Source organism: Scyliorhinus canicula, chromosome 20 (assembly GCF_902713615.1).
Source record: "Scyliorhinus canicula chromosome 20, sScyCan1.1, whole genome shotgun sequence".
Lineage (NCBI taxonomy): Eukaryota > Metazoa > Chordata > Chondrichthyes > Carcharhiniformes > Scyliorhinidae > Scyliorhinus > Scyliorhinus canicula.
This window is the reverse complement of record NC_052165.1, coordinates 45,181,933-45,194,212: the sequence shown is the minus strand read 5'-3', so window position 1 is coordinate 45,194,212 and position 12,280 is coordinate 45,181,933. Positions and strand designations below refer to the sequence as shown.

At 45.4% G+C, this 12,280-nt stretch overlaps 1 protein-coding gene across 3 annotated transcripts in view; it reads left to right on the top strand.

Moving 5' to 3' along the window:
- The first annotated feature begins 11,121 nt into the window (after positions 1 to 11,121).
- depdc4 (DEP domain containing 4) overlaps positions 11,122 to 12,280 on the top strand; it is a 32,175-nt gene continuing 31,016 nt past the window's right edge. For 2 of the 3 annotated variants that reach the window (XM_038780985.1, XM_038780981.1), the window contains exon 1: positions 11,122 to 11,243. In XM_038780985.1, the coding sequence (XP_038636913.1) occupies positions 11,177 to 11,243 (67 nt within the window). In that variant the 5' untranslated portion in view covers positions 11,122 to 11,176. Of the gene's footprint in view, positions 11,267 to 12,280 lie in introns of all 3 variants that reach the window. The other variant, XM_038780983.1, reaches the window with a different exon arrangement.

Sequence of the window (12,280 nt, the reverse complement as noted above, 5' to 3'; positions counted from 1 at the left end):
ATCGCTAAAGTAAACGTAACTGAATTGTGGTCACTATCACCAAAGTGCTCACCTACTTCCAAATCTAGCACCTGTCCTGGTTCATTAACCAGTACCAAATCCAATGTGGCCTCGCCTCTTGTTGGCCTATCTACATACTGTGTCAGGAAACCCTCCTGCACACATTGGACAAAAACGGACCCATCAACATTTGGAAAGTTAAAGTCCCCCATAACAACTACCCTGTTATTTTCGCTCCTATCCAGGATCATCTTTGCAATCCTTTCCTCTACATCTCTGGAACTTTTTGGAGGCCTATAGAAAACTCCCAGCAGGGTGACCTCTCCTTTCCTGTTTCTAACCTCAGCCCATACTACCTCAGTAGACGAGTCCTCATCAAATGTCCTTTCTGCGACCGTAATACTGTCCTTGACTAACAATGCCCCCCTCCTCGTCTTTTACCATCTTCCCTGAGCTTACTGAAATATCTAAACCCCGGAACCTGCAACAACCATTCCTGTCCCTGCTCTAGCCATGTCTCCGAAATGGCCACAACATCGAAGTCCCAGGTACCAACCCATGCTGCAAGTTCACCCACCTTATTCCAGATACTCCTAGCATTGAAGTAGACACCCTTTAAACCACCTTCCTGCCTGCCGGTACAGAGAAAGGGATTTCCTGATTGGACCAGTAATATTCTAATTGGCCAATCTCAAAAGCCTGGCCTAAGTCATTACACCCTGGTTCCTGCTGCCAATATGCAAATATCCTGAGCCTGTGTGGGTGAAGGGCGGGACCTTGGAGAGAATTTTACCAGTAGCAGAAGCTACTGGAACCCGCATGCAGTTAAGGATGGCAGCCTGCCTCTTTTAGCTGCGGTACATTCAGAGGGCTAGATGCAAAGTGCCACAAATAGAGGTGCCTTCAATCAAGTCTGCAGGGAGAAGGAGCTAGTGCCACTCGTCACCACACCAGAATGTGTTTCTTTAAGCTATTTTAGCGAGGTGGTGAGTAGCCATGGTCTCTTGACCATTCATAAAGGAAAGCCTCCAACAGGAAATCTCTGGGAGCCTTGTGTAACAATGTGCCAGTACTGGTACGATGCTGCACGGTCATAAAATGGGCTGGTAAAATCCCAGCTGATATTTCAGGTCAATGACCTCTCACCAAAACTGAGATAAAACAAAAAATGCTGGATATTAGTTCCAATGAAAGGCAACCAAGTATTTGAATTGAGATTTGCTGTGGGTCCGAGGGATTGGGAGTGCTTGTGTATGAACCAAAAAAGTTAATATCCAGGGAAAGCAAGTAATTAGGAAAGCAAATGGAATACATGCTTTTACTGCACGGGAGATGGAATATAAAAGTTGAGAAGTCTTGCAACAACAGGGTGTTGGTGAGACCACACCTAAAGTGCTGTGTACAGTTTGGTCTCCTTATCTAAGGAGTGATATCGTTCCATTGGAGATAGTGCACGTTCTGTGAACTAAGTTGTTTCAAAAGGTGAAGGGTCGCCTTATTAAGACAGGTTGGGCAGGTTGGGTCAATACTCATTGGGGTATAGAAAAATGAGAAATTATCTTACTGAAACATAACACTCTGAGTGGTATAACACTCTTGATAGGTAAATGCTGAGAGGATATTTCCCCTCATGGGTGAATCTAGAACTGAGCAGGCATTTAAAAAATATGAATTCTCCCAATTAAGACAAAAAGTAGAAGAAATTGCTTTTCTCAGAGGGTTGATAATTTTTGGAATTCTTTACTCAAGGCAGCAGTGGAGACTGACTGGGTCATTGAATATATTCAAGACTGAGTTGAATAGATTTTATATCTTCAAGGGAGTTGAGGGTTACGGGGAACAGCCAGAAAGTTGAGGTTCAGACCACAATCTGATCAGCTACTGGTGGAGTGCTCCTGTAGGCTGGGCAATGGAAGAGCACTCCTTATTTTCTAAGCATTTCAGGCTGTGGGTCAGGAAGAAGCTGCAGAGTTTGCCCCCAGAAAAACTGGGCTAAAATTTTCCTTCTACCCATCGGCTCGATGATGCAGAATGGGGATGGGGGTGGGGAATTTAGTTAACGATCATGTTGGGAGAGTTGGGGTTGTTCTCTCTGGATCAAAGGATTTGAGGGGAGATTTGATCGAGACATAAAAGCTCATGATAAATTTGGATAAGGTAAATAAGGAAACGCTGTTCCTATTTTCTGATGGTACAAGGACTAACAGGTACAAAGAAAAGGTTTTGGACAAGATACACGAAGGAGATTTGAGGAAGGACTTTTTTTAAATATAAATTTAGAGCACCCAATACTTTTTTCCAATTGAGGGGAAATTTAGCATGGCCAATCCATCGATCCTGCACATCTTTTGATTTGCGGGGCTGAGACCCACACAGACACGGGGAGAATGTGCAAACTCCACACGGACAGTGACCAGCAACTGGGTTCAAACCCGGGTCTTCAGCTTCGTGAGGCTGCAGTGCTAACCACTGCACCACCGTGCCACCCCGAGGAAGGACATTTTTAGTAACAAGTAACGAGTGGAATTGATATAGAGCTCTCTGTCTATGTGGGTTGTAGGAAATACAGTTAATGATTTTGTAAGGAAATTGAATGGGCTCTTGAAATAAATAAACATCTCAAACATGGTGAGAGATGAGCTGATTGGATTGCTCTGCAGAGAGCCAACATGGATTCAATGGGGCAAATGGCCTCCTTTGGTGTCATAAATGATTCTGTGACTATAAGATCTGGAACTCGTCATCCAAAAGCCCCATCGGTCACTGGAATCCATCGATCACCTAAATCCCCCGTCACCCAAATCTCCCAATCCTTCAGCGAAGTCCACTAGTCATTCAAACCCCCATCATCAGTCATGCAAAACCCTCACCATTGATCACTCAAAACCTACTGGTCGCTCAAAACCCTCGATCAGACACTCAAAACCAATTAGCCACTGAAAACCCACTGGTTACTCAAAATCCATCAGTCACTTGAAAAACTCTATTGGTCTCTTATTTAATACCCATCAGCCAGTCAAAACCCCCATCAGTTACTTAAATCCCCAATAATCACTGAAAACCCATCAGTCACTCAAAACCCATTGATTCCCCTTGGGGATGAGCGACCATAATATGATAGAATTTTTCATCAAGATGGAGAGTGAAGTAGTTGATTCTGAGACTAGAGTCCTGAATCTGAATAAAGGAAACTACAATGATCTGAAGTGTGAGTTGGCTTTGATCGATTTGGGAACGTTGCTTAAAGGGATGACAGTGGACAGGCAATGGCAAACATTTCAGGAATGTATGGGGAAACTGCAAACTGCAACAATTGTTTATTCCTGTCTGGCACAAAAATAAAATGGGAAAGATGACCAATCCAGAGCTTACAAGAGAAATTAGAGATAGTATTTGATCCAGGAAAGAAGCATACCAATTGGCCAAGAAAAACCGACAGGTCTGAGGATGGGGGGCAGTTTATAATTCAGCAAAGAAGGATGAAGGGATTAATTAAGATGGAGAAAATATTGCACATTCTCCCCGTGTTTGCATGGGTTTCGCCACAACAACCCAAAGATGTGCAGGCTAGGTGGATTGGCCACGCTAACTTGCCCCTTAATTGGAAAAAATTAATTGGGTACTCTAAATTCATTTTTTTTTTAATGGAGAAAATAGAGTACGAGAGTAAGCTGGAAGGGAATATAAAAACTGACTGTAAAAGTTTCTGCAGGAACGTGAAGAGAAAAAGATTGGTGAAGACAAATGTAGGTCCTCACAGTCAGAAACAGGTGAATGTAAAATAGGGACAAAGAAATGGCTGACTAACTAAACATATAGTTTGGTTGTGTCGTCACAAATGAGGGCACAAATCAGATACCAGAAATGTTGGGGAACATAGGGCTTAGTGAGAAGGAGGAACTGATGGAGATTAATATTTGTATAGAAATGATGTTGGGGAAATTGATCGGATTGAAAGCTAATAAATCCCCAAGGCTAATAATCTGCATCCTAGAGTACTTAAGGAAGTGGCTCTAGAAATAGTAGATGCATTGGTGGTCATCTTCCAAAATTCTATAGACTCTGGAACAGTTTCTGCAGATTGGAGGGCGGCTAATATAACTTCACTATTTAAAAAGGGAGGTTGAGATAAAACAGGGAATTATAGACCGGTAAGCCTGATGTCGGTAGTGGGAAAAATTCTACAACCCATTAGCAAAGATTTTATAGCAGGGCACTTGAAAAAATGTATTATCTCCAAATTTGTAGATGACATCGCGTTTGGTGGGAGGGTGAGCTGTGAGGAGGATGCAGAGATCCTGCAGTGTAATTTCGACAAGTGAGTGGGAAAATGAATCGCAGATGCAGTATAATTGGATAAATTTGAGGTTATCCACTTTGATAGCAAAAACAAGAAGGTTGAGTATTATCAGAATGGCTATAGATTAGGATAGGGGAATGTGCAATGAGACCTGGGTGCCCTCATACATCAGTATCTGAAGGAAAGCATGCAGGTGGTAAAGAAGGCAAATGGTATGCTGGCCTTCATTCATAGGATTCAAGTACAGGAGCATGAATGTCTTGCTGCAATTATACAGGGCCTTGATGAGGCCACATCTGGAATATTGAGCAGTTTTGGCCTCCTTGTCTGAGCAAGGATGTTCTTTTTTTCAAATAAATTTAGAGTACCAAATATTTTTTTCCAATTAAGGGATTATTTAGCATGGCCAATCCATCTACCTTGCACATCTTTGTTTTGTGGGGTGAGATCCTCGCAGACAAGGGGAGACGTTTAAAATTATTACTGGACAAGACAGAGTAGACGCAGAAAGGATGTTCCCAGTGGTGGGTGTCCAGAACCAGGGGTCACAGTCTGAGGATACGGGATAGGCCATTTAGGACAGAGATGAGGAGACATTTCTTCATCCAGAGAGTGGTGAGCCTATGGAATTCATTACCACAGGAATTACTTGAGGCCAAAACATTGTATGTTTTCAAGGAGCAGTTAGATATAGCACTTAGGGCAAAGGGAATCAAAGGACATGGGAGAAAGCGGGATTTAACTTTGAGCTGGATGATCAGCCATGATCATAATGAATTGTGGAGCAGGGTCAAAGGGTCAATGCCCTCCTCCTGCTCCTATTTTCTATGTTTCTGTAACTCAAAACCTCCATCAGTCACTCAAAAACCTCCATCAGTCACTCAAAACCCCCATCAGTCACTCAAAACCTCCATCAGTCACTCAAAAACCTCCATCAGTCACTCAAAACCCCCATCAGTCACACAAAACCCCCATCAGTCACTCAAAACCCCCATCAGTCACTCAAAACCCTCGTCAGTCACTCAAACTCCCATCAGTCACTCAAAACCCCCATCAGTCACTCAAAACAACCAACAATCACCCAAACTCCCATCAGTCACTCAAAACCTCCATCAATCACTCAACACCTCCATCAGTTACTCAAAACCACCATCAGTCACTCAAAACCCCCATCAGTCACTCAAAACCTCCATCAGTCACTCAAAACCCCCGACAATCACTCAAAACGCATTGGTCATTCAAAACTCCCTTCAGTCACTCAAACTCCCCATCAGTCACTCAAAACCCCCATGAGTCACTCAAAACCCCCATCAGTCACTGAAAACCCCCATCAGTCACTCAAAACCCCCATCAGTCACTCAAAACCCCCATCAGTCACTCAAAACCCCCGTCAGTCACTCAAACCCCCACCAGTCACTCAACACCTCCATCAGTTACTCAAAACCACCATCAGTCACTCAAAACCCCCATCAGTCACTCAAAACCTCCATCAGTCACTCAAAACCCCCGACAATCACTCAAAACGCATTGGTCATTCAAAACTCCCTTCAGTCACTCAAACTCCCCATCAGTCACTCAAAACACCCAACAATCACTCAAACCCCCATCAGTCACTCAAAACCCCCATGTCACTCAAAACCCCCGTCAGTCACCCAAACTCCCATCAGTCACTCAAAACCCCCATCAGTCACTCAAAACCCCCATCAGTCACTCAAAACATCCATCAGTCACTCAAAACACCCAACAATCATTCAAACCCCCATCAGTCACTCAAAACCCCCATCAGTCACTCAAAACCCTCGTCAGTCACTCAAAACCTCCATCAGTCACTCAAAACCTCCATCAGTCACTCAAAAACCTCCATCAGTCACTCAAAACCCCCATCAGTCACTCAAAACACCCATCAGTCACTCAAAAACCTCCATCAGTCACTCAAAACCCCCGACAATCACTCAAAACCCACATCAGTCACTCAAAACACCCATCAGTCACTCAAAACACCCAACAATCACTCAAACCCCCATCAGTCACTCAAAACCCCCATCAGTCACTCAAAACCCCCATCAGTCACTCAAAACACCCATCAGTCACTCAAAACACCCAACAATCACTCAAAACCCTCGTCAGTCACTCAAAACCCCCATCAGTCACTCAAAACCCCTATCAGTCACTCAAAACAACCAACAATCACCCAAACTCCCATCAGTCACTCAAAACCTCCATCAATCACTCAACACCTCCATCAGTTACTCAAAACCACCATCAGTCACTCAAAACCCCCATCGGTCACTCAGACTCCCCATCAGTCACTCAAAACCCCCATGAGTCACTCAAAACCCCCATCAGTCACTGAAAACCCCCATCAGTCACTCAAAACGCCCATCAGTCACTCAAAACCCCCATCAGTCACTCAAAACCCCCGTCAGTCACTCAAACCCCCACCAGTCACTCAAAACCCCCATGAGTCACTCAAAACCCCCATCAGTCACTCAAAACCCCCATCAGTCACTCAAAACCTCCATCAGTCACTCAAACCCCCATCAGTCACTCAAAGCCCCCATTAGTCACTCAAAACTCCCATCAGTCACTCAAAGCCCCCATTAGTCACTCAAAACTCCCATCAGTCACTCAAAACCTCCATCAGTCCACTCAAAACCCTCATCAGCCACTCAAAACCCCCATCAGTCACTCAAAACGTCCATCAGTCACTCAAAACTCCCATCACTTACTCAAAACTCCCAATAATCACTGAAATCCCATTGGTCACTCAAAGCCCCTTTCGGTCACTCAAAACCCCCATCAGTTACTCAAAACCCCCAACAAAAGTCATTTATCACTCAAAACCCTAATTCGTCACTTAACCCCCGCCCCAACATATTATCTTGAAATATGACAGGATTAATTAATGACCTCAGAATGAAGGTACCCTTCGGTAGCAGCAACCATATGATTGAATTTTACATCCAGTTTGAAAGGGAGAAGAGTGGGTCTAAGACGACTATTTTAAGCTTAAATAAGGGCAACTATGTGGGCATGAAAGCTGAGCAAGCTAACATGAATGGGGATACTAGGCTAGGAGATAGATCAATAGAGAACCAATGGCAGACATTTAAGGGGATATTTCAGAATACTCAGAATAAGTATATTCCTGCTGTGAAACAAAATTCTAAAGAGAGGAACTACCATCCATGGTTAACCAAAGAAGTTAAGGAAAGCATCAAACTTAAGAAAAACACATAACTGTAAAACTGAGAGGCAGGTGACTCAGAAGATTTGTCAGAATATAAAGAACAGCAGAGAATAACTAAAAGATTAATCAGGAGAAAGAAATCAGAGTACAAGAGAAAGCTAACAAGGAATGTAAAAATGGAGACGCAGAGTTTCTACATGCATTTAAAAAGAAAAGAGTAAGTAAAGTGAGCATTGGTCCACTAGCATGTGAGAATGGAGAGTTAATAGTCGATAGTAAGGAAATGGCTGATGAAATGAACAGATATATTGCCTCTGTATTCAATAGGAAACATTTCTGTAATAACTGTAAATCAGGAGATGGAAGAGAGAGAGGAATTTACAATAATAATCTTTATTATTGTCACAAGTAGTAACACTGCAATGAAGCTACTGTGAAAATCCCCTAGTCGTCACGTGTCTGTTCGGGTACACAGAGGGAGAATTCAGAATTCACCGAACAGCACTTCTTTCGGGACTTGTGGGAGGGAAACCGGAGCACCTGGAGGAAACCCACGCAGACACAGGGACAATGTGCAGACTCCACACAGACAGTGACCCAAGTGGGAATCAAACCTGGGACCCTGGCGCTGTGATAACCACTGTGCTATTGTGCCGTCCTTGGCAAAATTACAATCAAGATTGTAGCAAGACTGAGCAAACTAATGGAGGTGCTCGCTGACAAGTCTCCAAATTCTGATGGACTACATCCTAGGGTCTCAAAAGAGGCGACTAATTAGATTGTGGATGTGTCGGAGTTAATTTTCCAAAATTTGAAGGGCGGCATGCGGCACAGTGGATAGCACTGGTACTGCGGCGCTGAGGACCGGGTTAGAATCCTGGCCCTGGGTCACTGTCCATGTGGAGTTTGCACATTCACCCCCACAACCCAAAGATGTGCAGGGTAGGTGAATTGGTCACGCTAAATTGCCGCTTAATTGGAAAAAAATAATAATTGGGTACTCTAAATGAATTTAAATTTTTTTTCCAAAATCTGTAAAAATCTGGAAAAGTTCCATCAGACTGGAAAGTAGTGAATGTAACCTCTGTATTCAAGAAGAGAGAGAGGCAGGAAACTATAGGCCAGTTAGCTCGACATCTATCATGGGGAAAGTATTGGAATCAATCATTAACAGGTGCAGCACAGTGGTGCAGTGGTTAGCACTGCTGCCTCACAGCGCTAAGGATGGATGGATGGATTTGTTTATTGTCATATGTACTGAGGTACAGTGAAAAATATCTCTCTGCGAACAACTCAAACAGATCATTTAGTACATGAAAAGAAAAGAAAAATGCATAATAGGGCAACACAAAGTACACAATGTAAATACATAGACACCGGCATCGGGTGAAGCATACAGGAGTGTAGTATTAATCAGCTCAGTCCATAAGAGGGTCATTTAAGAGCCTGGTAACAGTGGGGAAGAAGCTGTTTTTGAATCTATTTGTGCGTGTTCTCAGATTTTTGTATCTCCTGCCCAATGGAAGAAGTTGGAAGAGCGAGTAAGCTGGGTGGGAGGAGCCTCTGATTATGCTGCCCGCTTTCCCCAGGCAGCGGGAGGTGCAGATCGAGTCAATGGATGGGAGGCAGGTTTGTGTGATGGACTGGGCTGTATTCACGACTCCCTGAAGTTTCTTGCAGTCATGGGCCGAGCAGTTGCCATACCAGGCTTTGATGCATGCTTTCTATGGTGCTTCTGTAAAAGTTGGTAAGAGCCAGTGTGGACATGCCGAATTTCCTTAATTTCCTGAGCCAGCCCTGGGTCATTGTCCGTGTGGGGTTTGCGCATTCTCCCTGTGAATGCATGGGTCTCACCCCCAAAACCCAAAGATGTGCAGGGTAGGTGAATTGACCATGCTAAATTGCCCCTTAATTGAAGAAAAAAATAATTGGTTACTCTAAACTAAATTTTAAAAAAAGGAATCGTTGATTAATGAGGTTATAACGTGGCATACAGACAAGCACAAAGTAATTGGCAAGAATCAGCATGGTTTTATGAAAGGGCGGTCATGTTTAACCAATTTACTAGTGTTCTTTGAAGGAGTAAAGTATGCAATGGGCAGAGGGAAGCCTGTAGATAGACTACACTTGGCTTTCCAGAAAGAATTTGCTAAGATGCCACATCAAAGCTCATGTGTAGGTGGTAATATATTAGCCTGGAATGAAGATTGGCGCTGGCAGAAAACAGAGATTATGCATAAATGTGTCTTTGTCTGATAGGCAGCATGTGATGAGTGGAGTTCCACAGGAGTCTGTGATGGGGCCTCAACCTTTTGTAATTTACATCAATGTGTTAAATGCAGGGAGCAAAGGCATGGTAGCTAAATTTGCAGTTGACACAAAGGTCGGGAGGAAGGTATGTTGTGAAGAAGACATACAAAGTTTGCATGGATACAAATAGTTTAAGTGAGTGTGCAAAAATCTGGCCAATGGAACATAATCTGTGAAAATGTGAAGTTGTTCACTTTGGCAGGAAGAATTTAAAAAGCAGAGCATTACTTCGATGGAGAACGCCTACAGAATGCTGATGTGCTAAGGGATTTAGGTATCCTCCTCTTTGAGTCACATATACTTAATATGCACAGGCAGCATGTAATCAAGAAGGCTAATGGAGTGCTATCATTTATAATGAGAGGAATTGAACATAAACGTAATGATGTTCTGCTTTGGTATACAGGGTATTGGTGAGACTGTCTTCAATATTGTGCGCAGTTTTGGTCTCCTTACTTAAGGAAGCAGTTCAGGGAATGTTCACTAGTTTGTTACGGAGAATGCGTGGGCTGTCTTATGAAGATAGGATGGGCAGGCTGGGCTTGTTTCCATTGGAGATTAGAAGAGTGAGGGGTGACTTGATTGAAGTATATACTATCCTGAATGGTCTTTGCAAGGTGGACATGGAAATTATGTTTCCTCTTGTGGGCGAGTCCAGGACTAGGGAACACTTCTTTAAAAATGTTGAATTAGATAGAAGCCATGATGTGGAGATGCCGGTGTTGGACTGGGGTGAGCACAGTAAGAAGTCTTACAACAGGTGAGGAAGAAGCAGTGCTCCGAAAGCTCGTGTTTGAAACAAACCTGTTGGACTTTAACCTGGTGTTGTAAGACTTCTTACTGAATTAGATAGAGGTCACCGTTTCAAGATAGAGATGAGGGGGATTGTTTTTTTTTCTGAGGGTTGTGCAACATTGCAACTCACTGTGTCAAAAGATGGTGGACACAGGGTAATTTAATATTTTTAAGGGGGAGATAGATAGATTCTTGCTCGGCGACGGACTCAAAGGTTATTGGGATAGATAGGAATGTTGAACACAACACAAACAGAACAGCCTCTGTCTAATTGAACGGCAGATTAGGCTCGAGGGACCGAATGGCCTACTTCTCCAATTTCGAATGTTAATGTGTTCGGGTGCATTGGTCATTCAAAGCTCCCGTGGGTCACCAAGAACCCTCATTCCGGCTGAGAGACTGAACTTCGCTGCCTGAGACACTGCCTGAGGTCAGCCGCTGGAAATGGGAGTCTCTGCCGTGACGTTCACAGGAGGGGTGTGTCCACACAGGAGGGGCGTGTCCACAGTGACGTTCACAGGAAAGGCGTGTCCGTGGTGACGTTGACAGGAGGGACGTGTCTGCAGTGAAGTCGGCTGGGAATGGCGCTGAATTTAACACCCCGGTTTCGGCGGTTGGGGAGCCGGAGTTCCCTAAGGAGAAAGACAGGTACTGAGAAGAGGCGGCTCGAGGTGGGAGGCCGCTATTTCACCTGGCAGTGATGGCACAGCTCCCGGGGAAATCGATTGGGACACAAAGATTCTGTCCAAGCTACCGAAACCACAATGTCTTCAACCCCCAATTCTCTCCCCCCCCCCCCCCCACCACCAATTCTCTCTTCCCCCCCCAACCAATTCTCTCCCCCCCCCCCAACCAATTCTCTCCCCCCCCCAACCAATTCTCTCCCCCCCCCAACCAATTCTCTCCCCCCCCCCAACCAATTCTCTCCCCCCCCAACCAATTCTCTCCCCCCCCCCAACCAATCTCTCCCCCCCCCCACCAATTCTCTCCCCCCCCCAACCAATTCTCTCCCCCCCCCAACCAATTCTCTCCCCCCCCCAACCAATTCTCTCCCCCCCCCAACCAATTCTCATCCCCCCCCAACCAATTCTCTCCCCCCCAACCATCTCTTCCCCCCCAACCATCTCTCCTCCCCCCCCCAACCAATTCTTCTCCCCCCCCCAACCAATTCCTCCCCCCCCAAACAATTCTCTCCCCCCCAACCAATTCTCCCCCCCCCCAACCAATTCGCTCCCCCCCCCCCAACAATTCTCTCCCCCCCCAACCAATTCCTCCCCCCCCCCCCAACCAATTCTCTCCCCCCCCAACCAATTCTCTCCCCCCCCCACCAATTCTCTCCCCCCCCCAACCAATTCTCTCCCCCCCATCCCCCCCCCCCACCAATTCTCTCCCCCCCCCACCAATTCTCTCGCCCCCCCCAACCAATTCTCTCCCCCCCCCACCAATCATCTCCCCCCCCCCAACCAATTCCTCTCCCCCCCCCAACCAATTCTCTCCCCCCCCCCACCCCCAACCAGATTCCTGCTCCCTCCCCCTCCCCCCCAACCAAATCTCTCCCCCCCCCACCAATTCTCTCCCCCCCCAACCAATTCTCTCCCCCCCCAACCATCTCTCCCCCCCCAACCAATTCCTCCTCCCCCCCCCAACCAATTCTCTCCCCCCCCCAACCAATTCTCTCCCCCCCC